This window comes from Bos mutus, chromosome 26 (genome assembly GCF_027580195.1).
Source record: "Bos mutus isolate GX-2022 chromosome 26, NWIPB_WYAK_1.1, whole genome shotgun sequence".
Classification (NCBI taxonomy): domain Eukaryota; kingdom Metazoa; phylum Chordata; class Mammalia; order Artiodactyla; family Bovidae; genus Bos; species Bos mutus.
The window spans coordinates 28,397,555-28,416,386 of record NC_091642.1 but is presented as its reverse complement, the minus strand read 5'-3'; the positions used below and the strand labels follow the sequence as shown (position 1 = coordinate 28,416,386).

The 18,832-nt window shown below is 55.6% G+C and overlaps 1 protein-coding gene across 3 annotated transcripts in view; it reads left to right on the top strand.

Moving 5' to 3' along the window:
- SUFU (SUFU negative regulator of hedgehog signaling) overlaps positions 1 to 18,182 on the top strand; it is a 105,824-nt gene extending 87,642 nt beyond the window's left edge. For 2 of the 3 annotated variants that reach the window (XM_070363819.1, XM_005888050.3), the window contains exons 9-12: positions 1,752 to 1,886; positions 3,423 to 3,561; positions 12,475 to 12,543; positions 14,907 to 18,182. In XM_070363819.1, the coding sequence (XP_070219920.1) occupies positions 1,752 to 1,886; positions 3,423 to 3,561; positions 12,475 to 12,543; positions 14,907 to 14,996 (433 nt within the window). In that variant the 3' untranslated portion in view covers positions 14,997 to 18,182. Of the gene's footprint in view, positions 1 to 1,751; positions 1,887 to 3,422; positions 3,562 to 9,212; positions 9,400 to 12,474; positions 12,544 to 14,906 lie in introns of all 3 variants that reach the window. The other variant, XR_011462798.1, reaches the window with a different exon arrangement.
- Positions 18,183 to 18,832: the final 650 nt, after the last annotated feature.

Genomic DNA, 18,832 nt, shown 5'->3' with positions numbered 1-18,832 from the left:
CCGGCTTGGCCAGCGTGTTTTGTCTTCTTCACAGGTCTCCTGAAAGGGCTTGTCAAAGGAGGTGCTAGGGCAAAGGGCAACTCAGAGTTGGCTTTGGGAGCCCAGAGGAAGAGACTACTTTGTGAAAGAGCAGTCACATCTGGGGGTGGATCCATGCAGCTGGTGGGAATGGTCCCTGTTACTGTGGGCTTATAAGTCGCTGCCTCAGTGGGGCCCCGTGCTGCCCCATGTCACCCTCCATCTTGCCTACAGACCTCACCTCCTCCCTCTGGGGAGCTGCTCTCTGAGTGTCGGGGTGCCTTTTGGGCCACAGGCTGCAGCCCTCAGCCCTCCAGTGTATAAGGAGGTTATCAAACCCAGACATCCTGGATGGCTTCTGCCGCTTGAATGATAAATAACTAAAGCTTCTCCCCCAGTATTTACTTATTATGTTTATTCATTTTTGGCTGTGCCGGCTCTTCGTTGTTGCATGTGGGCTTTCTCTAGTTGCTGGGGCTACTCTCTGGTTGTGTTGCACAGGTTTCTCATTGTGGTGGCTTCTCTTGTTGCAGAGCACAGGCTCTAGGCACATGCGCTTCAATAGTTGTGGCTTGACGGCTCAGTTGTGGCACACGGGCCTAGTTGCTCCTTGGCATGTGGAATCTTTCCAGACCAGGGGTTGAACCCATGTCCTCTGCGTTGGCAGGCGGATTCTTATCCACTGCGCCACCAGGGAAGCCCATCACCCAGTATTTTGATTGGACACTTGAGTAATTATTTTGAAATTCACAGTTCAAACCGGGATCTAGTCTTTTGAATGAGATCAGTGGCTAACCCTCACTTCCGGCTGGGGCAGATTTGCGAGGTCATCATTGGGGGCAGCTGAATTTGAAAGAATGAATCTTAGATTGCAAAGGGGCCCTGTGGCCCAGCTGTGGAGCAAGCTGTGGGTGGGAAGCAGGACAGGAAGGGGTGTGAGGCAGCAGTGGCAACGTGCCGTGGCGGAAGCCACAGTCAGGAGGAATCTGGTACCGCACTGCTGGGGCCTCATTGCCGAGTAGGGTGGCGGCCAGCCCCGCTGCCCAGCCAGGATCTCAGATCTGAATCCTGCGAGCCTTGCTCTCCACCCTTCGGTGAGGCCTGTGTCATTTCCTGTTGGATGAAGGGTGTGTATGTCACTGTAGCTATGGGCCGCCAGCAGGAGTGTGCATGCTCTGAGCCTGCTCTGATGTCACAGCCTTTTCAGGGTCAGCTGGAAGGAAGCTTTCAGAGCCGAGTCTCCTGAAACTTTGGCACCCCAGCATTGGAGAACTTGGGGTCTGGGGCTCCAGGGCAGCAGAAGAAGGGCTCCCAGAGACCCCTGCTGCCATCTGAGGGAAGAACAAGCCACTGTGACATAGCTTTTCTACAGTGTGTTGGCCAAAGATGAGGTTTCAGAACTAGACTCACCTGCGACCAGATCCCAGCTCCACAGCCCCCGCTGTGCAACCTGGACAAGTTACATCACTTTCTTGATCCCAGACTCCTTATCTGTTAAAGGGCCGTAAAAATCGTGCCCACCTCACAGAGGCGCTGTGCCCACCATGTGAGGGGTGCTTCGCACAGCAGCTGGCACTTGGCAAATGCGGGCTGAGTAAATGGTGGCTGTTGTTACCTTTATCATCAGTCACCATCCTTGTCATTGCACAGGAGCCCAGCCTGGGAGCCTCCTGTCCTGCTCTGCCCTGCGGTTTTCACCTTGTGCTGAACCTGTTCCTGTGCTTGCTTTGCAGGAGCCGCAAAGACAGCCTGGAAAGTGACAGCTCCACGGCCATCATTCCCCACGAGCTGGTCCGTACGCGGCAGCTGGAGAGCGTTCATCTGAAATTCAACCAGGAGTCAGGAGCCCTCATCCCTCTCTGCCTCAGGTGAGTGCCACAGAGCACAGCTTGGCTTCAAGGAGCTACCAGGACTGTGCTTGGCCCCCCCATGCCTTGGCGGAGTCTAGGACCCTGGCGGGAAGGAGAGCTAGTCAGGCAGCTCCAGCCTGGGCCTGTGGGTGGGCCTGTGGGCAGGCCTGTGGCCCCCAAGCCCACCAGTAGCCCCCATTGCACTGAAGAGCTCTCCTTTGTGCAGAGAAGTGTTCCCCCAGCCCTGCTCCCTTACAAAGGTCCAGTAACCTAGGGTGTCTCAGACCGCCCCCCTGTCATCCCACCAGCCCAGTGGCAGGGTCCCTGGTAGCACTGGGGTGGTAGGGCAGGGGCTCTAACGGGTGGGGCTCTGTTTTCTCCTGCTTTGCTGTTTTTCCAGCAAAACATTCAGTTCTCTACACCCTGTGGCCCGCACACTCCTTGAGGGACTCAGAAGCCCAGACTGTGTCCCTTCTGCTGCCATCCACAGTGCTAGAAACCCAGCCCCAGGGCCAGAATGCAGCTTCCTGCATGAGGATGCTGCCCTGGGGGAACCTGTGCAGCTGGCTTCCTCCAGAGCCCTGGGGGTTCCACCCTCAATTTTACAGCAAGGATAACTGTAAACCCGGACAACAGTGGCAGGGAAGAAGGGGGTTGTACTTGCTGGGACCATCCCCACTATCCCAGAGCCTGGGGAAAGAGCTTGGGTGGAAACCAGCCTGGCCCAACAGAGCAAAGACAGCCAGTGACCAGTGGCTGGCCGGGGCCCTGTACAACCCCCACACCTCCCCAAGGACCCCAACCACTTCCTCCCCCAGCTCCCTCTCCGGCCCAGGCTCAGGGCCTTTAGGCTGATGAAGGGTTAATCTGAGGCAGCCTGAGGAAGCCAGGAGCAGGTTTTGCTTCCTTTGCTGACTGGCATCTCTGTCCCCACAAGTTGCCCCTGCCCACCCTTCCCCCAGGTGTTATTTCCAGACTAGGGGTTAACAATAACTTCTGTGGCTCTCTCAGAGTGACCCTACTTGGCTTCAGCTTTTTTTAAAGATGTGGACTTGGTAACCATTTAAATCTCACGAGAGGCCTGGGAGTGGGTGGACCAGACACAGGGTTGTGCTGTGAGGGCCCTGTGCCATCACCCAGGGGTGTGGGAAATTTGTTTAGGGGCTTCTTCATCCCCACCCTCCAAACAAAGAGGGGCACGATCCCCCTTTTAGCTCTGGACCTGACCTTGGGCACGTTACCACCTGGCCCCTCTGGCCTCAGTTTCCTCACCAGGACACGGAAGAGGTGGACCTCTCTCCCCTTGCAGCCTCTCTGAACGCTGCTCTGGTGTCTGCCAGCCTTGAACACTTCGGAAGGATGACAGTAGAACACTCGTGAGAGGCTTCTCTTGGGAGGTGTTGAGACGAACATGTTTGGTTAAGTCCCCTGTTAGTGGGCAGCTGGTCAGTCAGGAGGGCATTTTCCAGGTACCCCATCCCGGGAGCGTAGCCCCCACAGTCCCCGAGCGCCCTGGCCAGGCCCGCTCTCACTGTCTCACGTTCCCACCCCCAGGGGCAGGCTCCTGCACGGACGGCACTTTACATATAAAAGTATCACAGGTGACATGGCCATCACCTTTGTCTCCACGGGAGTAGAAGGCGCCTTTGCCACCGAGGAGCACCCTTACGCAGCTCACGGACCCTGGTTACAAGTGAGAAGGCTCTTTCTCTTCTGCCTGCCTCCTTTCCTGTGCCCACCACCTCCCTGTCCTCCCTTGGCAAGCTCCCGGGGGTGCCTTCCTGAGGGGCCAGTGGAGAGATGCCATGTGATGTGTGGATGCTTCCACCTAGCCCACCAGCTCTAGGAGCACTTCCTGGCCTCTGCCTGTCCCCCGAGACAGGAACAGTAACCTTCCAGGCTCTGGCTGTGGATAATTCTGTTTGCCATGGAAATTCAGTTTTGAGGGATGTGCGACTTTCTGCATCTCAGGTAAACCAAGGTACAGGAAATGAGGGGTGCAGCAGGGTGGGAGGGAGTGTGGAAGCCACTCTCCACTATATGGGGAAGCCCACCAGAATACCTAGAAAGTAGGCATCTGAACCTGGACCGGGCAATGGGCTGTGATGGGCAGGTCTCGGCAGACCAAGCCTGCCCCCTCTCATCTAATGGTTCTCCTGTGTTCCTGACGGACACCCAGCTTCTCAGTGCAAACCTGCTGGCTTTTTCCAGAATACTTTGTCCTTCCTTTGCTCTTCTGGCTGGGGCACAGCCTCGAGCCATTGCCAAGCAGGGTGCCCAGACCTGACAGCCACAGGCCTCTTTCCAATCCCCACCCTGCCCAGGTCTCTAACGGGTACTTGGCCTGGTCCAACCCACTCCCAGATGTAGTAGAGGAACAACATCCTTTTTTGTCTGTTGGGGGCATGGGAGAAGGAACACGCCACCTTACCTCTCTCAGAAAGGGAATCTGACCCTAGTGTAAAAGATGACTCTGCCTTGTCTGTGGTGTATCCTGGGCAGTGGGGGGCAGCAGTGGGCAGGGGGATTACAGTAGAGAGGAAGTGGGTTTAGGCCAGTCTGGGGGCGGTCTGTGAAGTGATTTACCATTAATGTAGGCATGCTTTTAGTTTGTGTGTGTGTGTCTCCTCCTCAGGCCAGCTCCTCCCTCCCCCTCCCCACCAAAATACTAACCCTTAATTAAAACAAACAGCAAACAAAGGATACCAACCAGACTCCCAAGACTAAGCTGAGGGTAGAAATGGAAGCCAGTGCTTTAGGGATATTGTGTTCCATAAATTATCTTGCCTTTTTCCACTGTTGTTATTACATTGTTTCATAACAAAATTACTTTGAACCATAAAGTTATAAATACATTTTAAAAGTCCCACTTGGTAACATTAGATTTCTGTCCATGTGGTGTTGGTTGTTACCTTAGCAAAAGCTCTGAACTCTAGCATTTGAAATTAGCCTGGAACAAGTGGAAGGGGCCTCCTCCCACCCCCAGCATGTCCCAGGCCTCCAGGCTGCTTGTGGAGAGCAGGGGCGGGGGCGGCACAGAGCTGGGAAGGAGTGGGGGGTGGACCATGCAGGAGACCCCAGCCCTGACAGGTCAGAGGTCATCATTTCCAGCAGGTGACAGTGTGTTGACAGGTCTCAGCAGAAGTGTCCTCAGTGCTTTGCGTATTGAAGGTTAAGCACTTTTTCTTGGGAAAGTAGGAACTAGAGCCTCTCCAACTTGAGAATAAGTGCCACCCAGTTGCCTTTGACGTGCTCTACTCTGAACCTGTCCTTGGAGCCCCGCCATCCCTCCTGGAACATCTTCCTGCCTGGAGTGGGGGTAGGGGCTCAGCATCTGCAGTTCTCAGCAGCCTGGTGACCTGGGCCTCCAGAGGGCTCAGCACATGTCCCATTGATCCTCAGTCCCCTCAAAGGTCTGGGCCCAACCCTGGTTCCCAAGCCCCTGATCCCCTAGCTGCTGGGGTTTCCTTCCAGCTCTGCTCCCCCACGCCTCCCTGGCAGCCCCTCAGCCAGCTCGAGCACTCGCCCCGCTGACTCCCAGCACATGGTCCCCTCCCAGGCGCTGTTGCCCGGGGAACCGGAGCGGTGGGAACCAGCCGCTGGCCTCGGCATGTTTCAATAAAGTTGCTGTGCTGAGAGCTGCTTAATCAAAGGCCTGTGTTATGGGCTCATTAGTGTGGTCCACCACGGGGGCCAGCTCACAGGGGAGCTCCCGGGAAGGCTGGCTGGGGCCCACTCCCCAAGCACGCACCCTAATTCACCCAGGGGTTTCTCAGGCCCTGTCCAAGGAGCCTTGGGAAACCCTCTGCCCCTGCCCCCAGCCCAGCCCTCCTCATCTCCCCACCCCCAAAGCAGTCAGCACTTTCTGCATCTGACTGCCGGCATCAGCCCGCCTTCCTCTCTAGGGTCTTGCCACTGTGGTCACAGGCAGCTCCCTGGCTTGTGGGAACCTGGGCTTGTAATTACTTGTGGGCCTCTCAGTCTCCCCCTGGGGCCGCCTGTCTCGCTGGGAGTCTGAGGACCTCCTGGAGGTCTGGGGTCAGGCTCCAGGTCACCAGTGAAGGCCCAATCCACTAGCCCAGGAAAGACACTGGACCCGTCTAGAGGGAGACCCCAGCAGAGAGACTTGCTTCACCTCCTATGGGAACCTCTCCCTCATGCTTCTGGATTCCAGGATGTCTCTCTGGCCCATGTGCCCAGGCCTGTGGGGGGCAGGGAGGCAGGAAGGAACTGAATGCAGCAGCCCCAGGACTGAAGAAACCCAGACTTCTGTTCTCTTGGCTGCTGGAACACTCTGCGTTGGTCCCAGATGAATTGGGAGGGGCTAGGATGACTTTTCTTGCATCAGCCTTCAACAGCCTTGGAAGCCCTCGCTCCCAGCCTTGGCACCTTGTTCTGGCCTCCAGCCCAGGCCTGTTATCTCTTGGGGAAGTGGCATGGCAGAGACACCCCTCATGGGAGAAGATGACAAAGGAGAGCCTGAGAGAAAAAGGCAGAAAGTGAGGGAATCTGGGCCCTTTCCGGGGTTTCTGGAGTAGCCCCAGACAGGCCCCCACACCCACCAGCTCCTGGGCCTGCACCTGCCTGAGGCTGCCCCCTTTCTCCAGGTCCGCCCCCCGCCCCATCTCTCCAGCCCCAGGAACGTCAAGGCCTGGCGCACAGAAAGGCAGGGCTGCCTGCCACCCCAGAGTGAGTACAGGGGACACTCCCCGCTTCCTGGAGGAACTGGAGAGGCAGGAATCCTCCAACTCCTTAGGCTCTTCAGTTTCCGGAGGTTGACACCAGACTCCTCCGTCCGCCCTACCCTTGGCTGTTTTTATCTCTGCTGAGATGGTGAAGGCTGTCAGCCAGCTCCAGAGGAGTACAGGAGGGTCTTTGGACCTGGGGAGGCCTGCCAGCGTCCGCTCCCGCACACACCTTCCCCCAGCATTCCTCAACCCAGTGGCTTTAACAAGCCTCTCTCCCTTGAGTCTGTCAACACTGGGCTGTTAGTCTCTGAGCGGGAGCCTGGCCCAGAGCTGAGTCGTTCATCCGTCCCCAGCCAAGATTGATCTGAAGGGGGAGAAGTCGGACCCAGAGGTCACTCAGAGGTCACATCACCAAATATGAGAATATTTTTTTTAAGCCCTGCAATGCTTTCTCAGCTGTGTGGTGTCTGACGGCTCACCCAGGTGGCCCCCCTTTCCCAGCCATTCTCTGCCAGCCTTGATGGGAGGCCTGGGGCTTGGGAGAAGACGCCCAACAGCTGTTCAAGTGGGCTTCACTTCTCCAGGCCAGATCTGGGGAGTCACTGCCGGGCTCTGGTCCTCGCCCAGTGGCTGACTCACCCCCGCACCCTGTGGACAAGCCTCAGCCTTCTCCTGTCCCATGCACCCATTTGGACATTGTGTGGAAGACACTTGGTGAACCCTGGCCTTGGCCCTGCGCAGCTCCTCTTGCTTTCCTCTGCTATTTCTCCTTCCACTAGTGAACGTGGAATCTCAGAAGACCTTTGCTTGGCTGTCCGAGGGTCCTCGTTGTCACAGGTACAGCCATAGGGCTTCAATCCCAGCACTGTGCCTGGGGAGGTACAGGAGAGAACTGAGAGGGCCTGTCGTGCCCTCACCAGCTGCCAGCCAGAGCAAGAGAAGTCTGAGCCCGCTCCTGGCCACCTCAGCCAACCCCTCGCCACCCACCGAGAACAGGAAATGAATGCAGCCTCACTGTGTGGCTGCTGCAGTGGTACCTGCCGCACCCGCACCTCTGCCCCTGAGCCTGGGGGTGGGGGGGTGGTGCTCCAGGCCGTTGTCTAGCTTTTGTCCGGCCTGTTGGTGTTGGGGGGATGCAGACTGGATGGCTTCCTGGTCCCTGCCTCCTCCCTGCCATCATGGGTGCCAGAGCAGCTCCTTGGCAGGCCCTACCCTGTAAACAACACATTTCCTTCCCTGAGAGAAGGAAAGGGAGGGAAAAAGAAAGCCAAACTTGTTGGGAAGCAAGAACAACGTGTCAACACGAAGAGCAAACAAGGCCCCAGACAAAGTGAGGATTGTCACACCGAGGGGAAGGAGTGGGCATTGTCAGTGCTATTTGCAGACTCAGAAATATCACTGACCGCAGACATTTGAATCAGATCTGCAGTGGCTGGGCCCCTGCCTGCCCCACCGCCAGGCCTGCCCAGGGCAGGCATGATGAAAGATCACTTTTCAGGTTCCTTCTGGAACTTGCCAGGGCCTGGGGAATTGGGAAGATTGTTGACGATCCTCCGTCTTCATCCGCCAGCCAGGCTATCCTAAGGCACTGGGTGTGAGCACCTTGGAGTAAGTTGCTGGCCTGTGTTCCAAGTCCCCTCCTTGATCAAAGGTGGAGGCTGGGAGTGGGGGGCAGGGAGCCACTGCCCGCCTCACAGCTCTACCAGTCAGAGCTAGTGGGAGAGCTGCAGCCACTAACTCATCCCTGTTGGTTAAACCTGTGCCTAGACCCACTGCCCCTGTGAGTGTGTTTCCCCAGGGTACCCTCCACCAGGATCTTCTGCAGGGAGGGGTTGCCTTTTTAAAATGCAGATCCCTTGACCTAGCTACTCAGATTCAGAAGGTCTGGATGGTGCCTAGTATCTCCAGGTTTTCAAAATCCTCCCCAGGGAGTTTCTTCTCAGATTGCTTGGGGGGCTTCCCCGCTCACTGGAGCATCTTCTCCCTCCAAGGGCTGTTTGTGCACAGACGTAAGCCTCTTATGCCCAGTTCTTGGTGATCATGAGCATCAGTGAGTGCTGTCTCATTAGTAGTATTATTTCTACTGCTGTTTTCTGGACTGGAGCAACTGTCGCCTCATGTGCACGTTTACCAAGCTGACCTGGAAATCTGCCCCATTGGAAACTATATCAGGGCATGGTTTGCCTTCCTTTCCACTTGGCCAACCTGGTTTTGAACAGCTGCATGTCTGTGACGCCCAGGGTTCCAGCCCTCTTGAGCTGAGCAGGTGGCCAGGAGATGTGTCGCTGGTTTTCCAGGCCATTGGGTTGAAGCCAGAGTCACTTCCACCTCCCCCAGCAGAGAAGAGACGTCAGCTTTGAGTATACGAGGCTTCTAGAATTGAGGTGCCCTCCCCAGACAGAAAAAGAGCATCTTCTACCACCATGAGTTCAGGTCACTGCTCTTCTAAAGTCCAGACTTGTCTTGTCTCGACACCCGCTTGTCTGCAGAGTGGAAATGATGGTTACCTTCCTCACAGGGTGGCCCTAAGATGATACCAGTCAAGCACTTAGCCCTGGTGCCTGGCACATGGAGGAGGCACTGGTGCTTCTGCTGCTGGCGGTGTTATCCTTACTGCTGTCATTCTCATAACCCTTCTTATTATTATTTGTGGCAGAGCCAGGCAGCTCCATGGGGACCCAGGGAGCTTCGAGAGTCCCAAGTCCCAGAACTGCACAGGCTTTTCCCACAGTTGCATCACAACGGCGTGTCTGTTCCTCGTGAGAGCATCCAGGAGCTGATGCATCGCGGCTGTCTATCTCCAGTGTCCTGTTGATAGGATCTGTTAACATTCTCAGCTCCAGGTCTGAAATATACAAAGAACAGGGCCTGTTTGTTCGATCTAAGCTTCTAAGGTTTAACTCCCAAAGGAAATTAAATTAGGTGCCTGGAGCTATGACAGTCTGTCGTGTTTCTTTGTAGGGAATGTCACCCTTAATATCATGCAGATCTCGTGTACAATTTTCCCCATTCAATTCTTTTAAAATAATGCGAAGTTTCCAGCAGGAACCAGCCAATCACTAAAAGTGAAAATTGAGGAGCCACTAGGGTTTGTCCCTCCTTTTGGTCCTGCCGTCCCCTCCCCCAGCTGAGTATAAAATGAGTCCACACACAGATATTAATAGTACACATTTGGTAGTTGGTCTACCGAAAGCCACCGTAACTCACACTCTCTCCACCACCAACTCCACACCTTTGTCAGAAGAACTGGCTTAGGACTGAACTCCTGTTGGTGGGATTATTTTCCCCATTTCTCCAGCTCTTTGGAGCCTCTCTGTGTGGTCACCATTCCTGTGAACCCTCCCCCACCCCCTCTCACCCCCAGCACTAGTTACAGTCCCAGGCCTATTTACCTCTCTGGCAGAAATGTCCACCCTCCCAAGTATTTGTGGGTTAGAAATCGGTTCAGCCTGGCCCGGACTGGAGCCATTGTAATATAATTGGGTTTTAGGTATGCTTGTGTTTGTGCTCACATTTGCAGAGATGGCAACAAGCCCCGGAAATTCCCAAAATGTGAATATGACTTTTGTACTGCTCAAGCAGACTGGTGATAACTGGTCGAGAGACTCCAGGCTTTGGGGGGTGGGGGTGGTGGGGGGAACCCTAGGATAAGAGCAAGAGGAGCAGAGGCTCCGGCTGTGGGAGCTGGAATCAGTGGCATTGGGCAGCGCCACAGTAGTCCATGAGAGGAGTTACCGGGTCCCAGCTTAGGGAGCCAGGAGGAAGGTGGGAGGGAGCATCTCAGGTGGGCATTCTCACAGACCTGCTTTGCCTATCCAAACTTTGTCTCTGTCTCCACTTGAAGCCTAAGCTTCTTAAACAGAAACTGGTGAGGAGATACGGGCTGGTGGTTGGAGCTGTTTTGTCCCTGACTGTGGGCTTGTAGCCTGAGAAGGAGACGACCTTTGGCTCCCTGTTAACCCCAGGAAGGTGCTTGTCCAGCTGGGGAATGGACTGCTTTCATGGCTGTTTCCCTAGGGCTCCACCCAGGGCCAGGCCTAGCAAAGGCACCCAGGGAATGCTTCTGGAATCAAGTAGGTTGATGGGCAGGTGACCGGAAGAATCAATACATGAGTAAATGCCGTGAGGGTTAGACTTCAGGAATTGGAAGCTCTGCTTTGCACACTAACTTTAGAGTCCAGAGAAGACTGGGACATGGGGACTTCCCTGGTGGTCCAGTGGTTAAGACTCCGCCTTCCAGTGCAGGGGGCCTGGGTTAAATCTGTGGTTGGGGAACTAAGGTCTTACATGCCATGGGGCAACTAAGCCTGCACACCCCAGTGAAGACCCAGCTCAGCCAAAAAAATAAGGACCAGGAGATGATCTTTTCTCCGCTGCTCACAAGCCATGTGACACTGGGCAAATCTCATAACCTATCTGTGTCTCAGTTTCCTCATCTGAAGGAGATAAGCTCTATGAGCGCTTAGCACAGTGCCCGGTGTGGTGATATTTTGTCTGCCCACTTGGGGTAGTTTTCTCATTCCTTGCTCACACCTCCACCCAGTCAACTTCCTCCCTTCGGAAACTTCCCTCCTGTGAGGTGCCTAGTGAGCCTGCTTGCTTGCCCTCCTTCCTCTGCCATTCCACTTTGTCTGATACACTGACCTATTCCAAATGTTGAGCCATATGTTCTTATCAGAATGGACAATTCCCTGGGGAAACCTGCTGGTATTTTCTCAAGTCCTGGATCCTCCTCCTTGTCATAGGGGATTTTTCCCACACCTTGGTCTTCACCTCGTTGTTTCTCTTCCTCTGTCCCCACATCCCACCCCGGGGCATTCAGAGGCTACTGGAGAAGGCAAAATAGAGGTGGGGAGAGCCACAGCCTGGGGTTACAGAAGGGTCCACTGCAGAAGTCAGGAGGTCCCATGGACCAGCATGCGGAGGAGATGGGTGGAAGACAGGATCAGGTTGGGAAGAGGAAAGACATGCCCAGCCTGGGCCCAGTGTGGGACTGGCCTGAATAGAGGAGCCTGTTGAGAAGATGGCCCTGCAGGTTGAGGAAGTCCTGGGTATCCTTGCTGTTGACTGCATGCATGGTTGACTACACACATGGGTGAGGGTGGTGGTTGTGCCCCTGAACGAAGGGGCAAGGCTGTTCTCAACAGCAAGCGTGAAGCCTCAAGGTAGCAGACCAGAGTAGTGAAGTGGGATAGGTGGGAGGTGCCCTGGAGAAGACGTTTCTTAAAACTTGTAGGACTCAGTGGCTGAATGGGGCTGGCAAGGCAGGGCTTTGGGAGCTTGGGGCCTGAGAAAAGGTAGACACTACGCATGGGAGTTGAGGCGTCCCTTTCCCTTCGCTAAAATGAGAGAGGCTGGTGCAGCTCAGACATTCCTAGAGGTACCTTCCAGGGCATTTCCAGATTCCAGGCAAGGCTTGTATTCCAAACCTGGACAGATTCCTTTTGTCCTCCCAAGCGGGGCTCGGGGAACACACAAACCTTGTTGAACAAGGAGGATGTTGGAGTCACTCTCCTCTGCCCTGCGGCTTTTCTGTTTCCCTCTACCATACTGCAACGTGCAGGGCGCCCGGACTGCCAGACAGGCGGCCTTCCCCGCCCCTTCTCATGTCCCTCCCGGGACCAGCACTGCCGTGTCTCCTGAAGTCCTTGCCCTGCTCCCCTCTGTCCTAGACGTCCTCCCTTCTCTGCCCCAGTCCGTCTGATACTGTAGGCAGCTGGTGGTGGGAGGTGGGGGCAGGCTGGGGGTGACAGTCAGGGCTAGGCCTCAAGTACTTCCCCTGGCCCTAGAACATATCACAGTGGGCTCACCACTCCTCCACGGCCTGGACAGAGGTCCATAGCTTGGCAATTAGCAAAAAGACCATATACTTTAAACAAATAATAATAATAAAAGCCTGTCTTGTGCCTTCTTCCCAGATTCTGTTGACCGAAGAGTTTGTAGAGAAAATGTTGGAGGACTTAGAAGATTTGACTTCTCCAGAGGAAGTAAGCTGTTTGGTTCTCTCTGACAGCAGGTTCCAGTCTCCAGGAGTCTGTCTGCGTGTGTGCATGTGTCTGTCTCTGACGTGTGCAGAGAGGCTGGAAAGGAGACCCTGGAGATGTTAAACAGCTTTATTTCACTTCCCTGAACCTCCCCCTCCCCCACCCCCAACCCTTGTGAGGACACCCAGCAAATTGTCTGAATTGCCAGCTCCCAAGAAGCTCATTGAAGAGGCAGCCAGGGCCTTTGGGCTAGTACTGAGTTCTCCTCAGCCCCTGCTGTTCCCTGGCAGGTTTTGAACAGAAAGCCCACGCCTGCTGCCAGAGAACATTCCATGGAGTTCTGGTGGGCAGCAAGGGGCTCCTGCTCCAGCCTCAGGCCACCCAGGAGCCACTCTCCCTCCCGCCTCTGGCCACGAGCGCTCCCCTCTAGGCCCGCCTCTTCCAGCCCCAGCCAAGCTGTGGGCCAGGTGGGGGCCTGTGCTTGTCCTGGCTACTCCGCTGGGGTACAGGAGTGGAGCCCACAATCCCTTTTGTTTTTCTTCCTTGTTCCCGGCATCCTCATTTGTGGGGACTTACCTCATCCTGGAAAGTCCCTTCCCCTCCCCCGGCCTCCTACCAAGCAGCACCCCAGCAGGGTTGAGCCTTCCTGGCCTCAGAGTCCTGCCCAGATAGGTTAGTGGAACATTAGCACGCTGATAGTTCTAGGGCTTTTCTGGGCCCTCTCCTGTCCGGGGCAGAGACAGACCCTTCTTCTGCCCTTTCTGCCCGAAAGTGTATTTTGGGGAGAGCTCCTTCACCTCCCAGGGGCCAGGCTTCCAAGCCAGAGCGAGGCCAGGCAGGAGCCAGCTTTCAGCCAGGACCCAGTCAGCCCGGACACAGAGGCCTCCGACGGATATCCACAGGGCGGAGGACCGTCCACGGGGCAGGACTGGCCCGTCCAGGTCTCCAGGTGGACAGGAACTCCTCAGAGCCTGAGGTCACCCCTAGTGGGATAATGTCTTCTCTCTTCTCATTTATACATTCAAAAGTCACTAAGTACCCAGTCTGTGCCAGCTGGTCAAGCCCCACAAGTCACCAGGCCCTGAGGCCCAGCTCCCATTCAGTCAGACCAGAGCCGGCTGCCCAGAAGCGCTTCCGGAGAGGCCATGTCGCACAGGGATGGCACGGCGCCAGACTGCTGCTCTCAGCTCGGGTGCTGAGGGGGTGGAAGAGGGGTAGTCCAGGCAGGAGGGACAGGAGCCAGGAGGAGCTTAGGAAAGTAGGTCACTAAAAATGACTTTTTTTTTCCTTTCCTGTGCAAGGCTGTCCCCACACCCTGCCCTCCTCTCCACTTTGGTCCTGGCTTGGACAGTCCCCCATCAAGAGGGAGGGAGAGGGAACCAGCCGGGCAGTGTCAGGCCGTCCTCTTCTAGCACCAGCTCTGGGCAGGCTGAGGGCCCTGCTCTTCCCTCCTTCCCAGCTTGCTCCCAGATTAGCAGGAGACTTAAAGGCAGACCCCACTCCTAAATCAGGGAGCATCTATGAGCACCAGCTGTGTGCCTGCTGGCCCCATGCAGGGTCCTCGCATACACAGGGAACATGTCAGTCTCTTCCCCTGTCCCCCTCCAGAAGCTTGAGAAACAAAACTGTAAGCAAATCGGTGATTCCGGGGAGTCGGGTCATAAGAACTTGGGCTCTCCTTGGCCACTGCCAGCACCTCTCTCAGGCTGGTAACCCTGGGAAGCTTGTGAGGATGAACAAGGGGGAGCAGGGTGGGGAGCTCCTCTCAAGTTTGCACCAGGCCCAAGAAGTCACCTCAAACCACACTAGCTCTGCTTCTCCACTCCCACCAAGGCCAAGGCAGGGCCTCCTTCCTTTGGGGCCCTTTGGCAAAGGCTCCAGGGGGCAGGTTCCAGAGTTCTTCCCTGCCAGCCTCAGAAAGGAGCCATGGCAGGGACAGGACCGCAGAGTTCCAGACCTCAAGCCACTTCCCTGTAGCATCTGCACCCTCCCCTGCCCCCCCCATCCTCTAGCCCCCGGGCCTCAGGGAGCAGATTCCTTACATGCTTGTGGCCAAAGGCAGAACCAAGGAAGTGAGCTGGAGGGAAGGTCAGCCCAGTCAAGAAAGAGTCAGAAAACAAGCCTCCTCCAAGCCCAGTTAATTATTGGCTGGGTGTGGGGAAGGAGGGGTCAGCACTGGATCCCAGCCTCTCACCTGGTTCAACATTCGTGACTGAAGCCAGGCAACCAACCCGTGGTCTGTCTTGCCCCAGCACCCAGGAGACAGGGCCTGGGTGAGGGTCCTGGCCTCTCTAGGCAGTGTGGGAAGAAGGCAGTGGATTCTAACCGTGTATCCTCTGGTTCTGTGCTTTTTGCCCCCTCCACAGTTCAAACTTCCCAAAGAGTACAGCTGGCCAGAAAAGAAGCTCAAAGTCTCCATCCTCCCTGACGTGGTCTTCGACAGCCCGCTGCACTAGCCTGGGCTGGCCCTGCAGGGGCCAAGGGCGAGCCCAGCTGCTTCCCGGTGACTCCAGTGTAACAACTGCATAAACGAGATTCCTGCAAACACAAGGACAAGTGTGAGGATGACTGCGTAGCCCCTACACTGCAGCCTGCTGGGATGCCCCGCACAGGTCACAGGGCTCCCCCTCACCTGCAGCTTGAGGGGTCTCCGCACCTGCAGCCGGCCGAGCCACATGACCAGGCCGGGGCCCCAGGGGGCTGCAGTCGGGCAAATGTCAACCTTCTCCTCCTACTGCCACCACAGGTTCTGGTTTGAGATTTGCCTCTGGACCTCTGATATGCCCCCAGGTGGAGACAGGCCTCGTTCCCACCTACCCTCTGCTGCATAGCCCAGCGGGAGGGAGGTGTAGCAGCCAGCTACCCTGCCCAGCTCAACTCTGGGAAGCCTTCGGTAGTCAAGCTCTTCTGGCGGTGCAACGATTCCTTTGATCGTGTTTGGTTTTCTTCCTCCTTATTTTATTTTGTAGAAACCGGATGGTATTTTATTGCTCTTCAAAGATGTCCAGAAGCCATGTATATATGTTTTTTTTAAAAAAACAGAACTTTATTTCCAGATGAACTTTCTCATTCTTACAGACAAGGGCCTGGGGCCGTCTCCCCCAGAGCCGCCACCAGAAAAGGTGCTGGTGTTCGCCTGCCGGTCAAGGCCTCGGAGGAGTCAGCTTCGCACAGAGGCTTTTCTTCCAAGCCAGGCCTGGGGGAGCCGAGACACTCCCCCATGCAGCCTGGAGCCCAGTTTAGCTGGGGCAGGAAGGGCTGCTGCTGGTTCCCAGGTGGACTGGGCCCCCACAGAGTTCAAGATCAACAGGGTCTCCGAGACTTGGTGACCCCAGCCTCATCTTCTAGGCATTTTCCTCCCAACCAGGCCTGCCTGAGAGAGGGTAAAGCCCAGCACTTCATAGACCATCCCCACCTGCCACTCAGGGCCTGAGTCTCCAGCTCTTTGCCACTCCCATCCCATTTCCTCATCCACTGGGCCTCCCAGCCTCCAGGCTGCAGGACTCTGACTTATTAAAAACAGAAGAATCAACCTCTTCACATGTCTTTCACATTAGTTTTGCAAACACTGCACTCTCCCGCCTTCCATTCATTTCTGTGTTGATTCATTTCTCATCCTTCATTCTCTACCCCTTGTCCTGTCTCCTTTCTGGCATCCTGGCCTCTAGTGGTCTTTGGTTCCTCACTCCAGTACTGCAGATCTCACGGTCTTCCTGTCTCATAGCCAACCTATGAGTTCTGGGGTTGTCTCTCACTTTTGACCTGTAATCACAAGCCCCTTTCAGGCCCTCTTACCCCTAATTCTGGGGATGGCTATTATGAGACCACCCTTCTGGCTCTCCCACAACAAAGTTCTTTTGTCTGTCAGGGACCACACAGACAGACAACATGCCCTGGCCCCTGTCTGCAACCGCCACACACATGGGCACTACCAGGAGTGCCGAGGAGACCCATAGGGCGCAGGGCACCTCTGATGAGCCATCCAGCCAAAGAGCTGCCTTCAGGGGCATGAGGGTGGCCAAGCTATTAGACTTCCAAGGGGCCATTCAGGTCTGGCTCTTTCTCTGCTTACACCCTCAGGGCTACCTGGTTAGCACCATCAAACTCAGAGCTTCAAGGCAGATCCACCTGGCATCTGGGAGACACATACCACCACCACCACCCCCCACCACCACCCCCCCACCACCAACACAGCAAAGGTGGAAGCCCCTCTGGACTTGATGTTGGCCGCAGCTGTGCCTTCTGCTCTGAGGACTTTTCCGGAAGGACATTTCCTGGTCTTCACCCACCACAGCATCCCCACCTTGAAAACTCTTGTCTTTAGGTGTTTTGTGGCCAAAGAGGTGTCATTGACTTGCTTCCTTTCCTTGCCATCCTGACCTACTTCTCCACAGATTCTTTCTGGAGACCTGCCTCTACCCCGCCTGCTTTGGCTTGGGGGCAGGGGGTATTTTCTGAGCTAAGTTTTGTGGTCAGTACAGAAGGCAAAAGGGAAGCAGGTGAGCTCTGAGACAACAAGCCTGTGAAGCCTGTGGCTCCTTTCTGCCTCCCCCTGCACCCCCCCAGCCCCTCCTCTTATCGGGAACCTTCAAGGTTCAGCTGAGACCAGCCTCCATCTCATTTCCCTACAATGCTTTGGCTCCAGAGGGGTGACAGAGCATCTACCATCTCTGCCCAGACCTCTTTCCCTTGGGTGATGGTGCCTTCCAGAGGGAGTTCTTCACTGAGAGGGGACCCTCATTGAGGATAAAGCAAAACAGATTGTGGGGCACGTCCAGCACAGCACTTGGCATATGGCAGGCACTCACTAGAGGGACCCCTTCTTTCCCTCTCCGTAGCTCTTTGGAAGCCCTGACCTCATAATAAGTTGGGGAGGTTAAGAAGTCTCCCTCCCTACATCTGCCTACATAGGCTTCCCTGAAGCTTGCCCCTTCCTACTCTGTCCCTCCATGTCCCTGTGACTGAAGCTTCTGAGGGGAAGGGGCTCCTTCATGCTATTTGCTGGCAACACAAGGTGGACACAGCCGCAGCTCCTCAGGCCCAGTGTGGGCTGCAGGAGGACCACGGCCCCAGCTGCCATTCTGTGGGGGTGGAGAAGCTCACGCAGGGTCTCAGGTCTGGCTGGGGAGCTGGTGCCTCTTCCTGCCCTTCTCTTCCAAAGGCCAGGCTTCAGGGAAGAGTCTGGGAAGCCTTGGGGAGAAACTAAAGGGCTAGCATGTTTTAAAAAATAAACACAAGTTCTTGGGACTGGGTTTTGAGATTGAGAACAGGGGAAAAACCTGCAGGTCCGCCCCTGTGGGGCAGACCAGGAGAGAATTCCCTTGACTGTATTTTTTTATCTGGTTGTCTTTCCTCGTTGGCTTCCAGGTCCTTGTGTCAAGTGAGGTACCTGGGTCCCTGTTATAAGTCAGGAGCCCTGTAGAAAGAGCTCTCCTTTTGTACAAGTACCTGAATGCTGCAATGAGCAGACTTTTGTAAAATTTTATATTAGTTTCTAATGTCAATGGTGACTCGGTTCCTGGGGGCTGCAGCCAGCCTGGGACTTTTGTAAGAATTTTTGGGTGACTCACTTAGATGTCGTTTCCTTCTTGTCCCCTCTTCCTCTGTGTAATCTAAGTGCATTAAATGTATTTGCAGAAGTGCCTGGGTCTTGTGCTCCTTTCTGGCTGCCTGGAGTAGGGGGGCGGAAAGCCTGGGGCCCTGACAGAGGGGTGGGTTGGACTCAGCCTCTTAGAAGAAGCCAGGATGTGGAGAGGCCCAGAAGACTGATGTTGGGAGTGGAGGGGGTGCCAAGGAAGCAGGATCACGCAGCGGTGACTCTTCAGTCATGCAGAAATGACTTCACAGGGACAAGCTCTCTCACTGGTCCTGAACTCCTCTAAGGTCAAGGGGGTAGGAGGTGGAACAATCTGGGGTGATGAGTGAGTGGGTAAAGACCCTCTCTTCTGCCTCATTCTCCTCCCCTCCTCTCACCAAAAAAAAAAAAAAAAAACCCACCTTTTTCCCCTGGGAAGTCGGGCCTTCCTCAGGTCCAGTTTGGAGTTCTTATGCCCCTTTCAGCGAGGGCAAGAGACAGCAACAACCCCCACCCCCACCCCCACCCCCAGCCACCTACATTCAACCTAATCCAGGGCCTGGGGTAGGCTCAGAACTGGCACACCAGCCCACCCTTCCTATGAAATCTTGTGGGCCTGCGCTGGGTGAGGAGGCAGGTGGCTCTTCCTTCCCCGAATCGCCCAGCTCCTGTCTCTCCAGGGCCTGGTGTGGCAAAGCAGAGCCTAGTGCTAGAGGG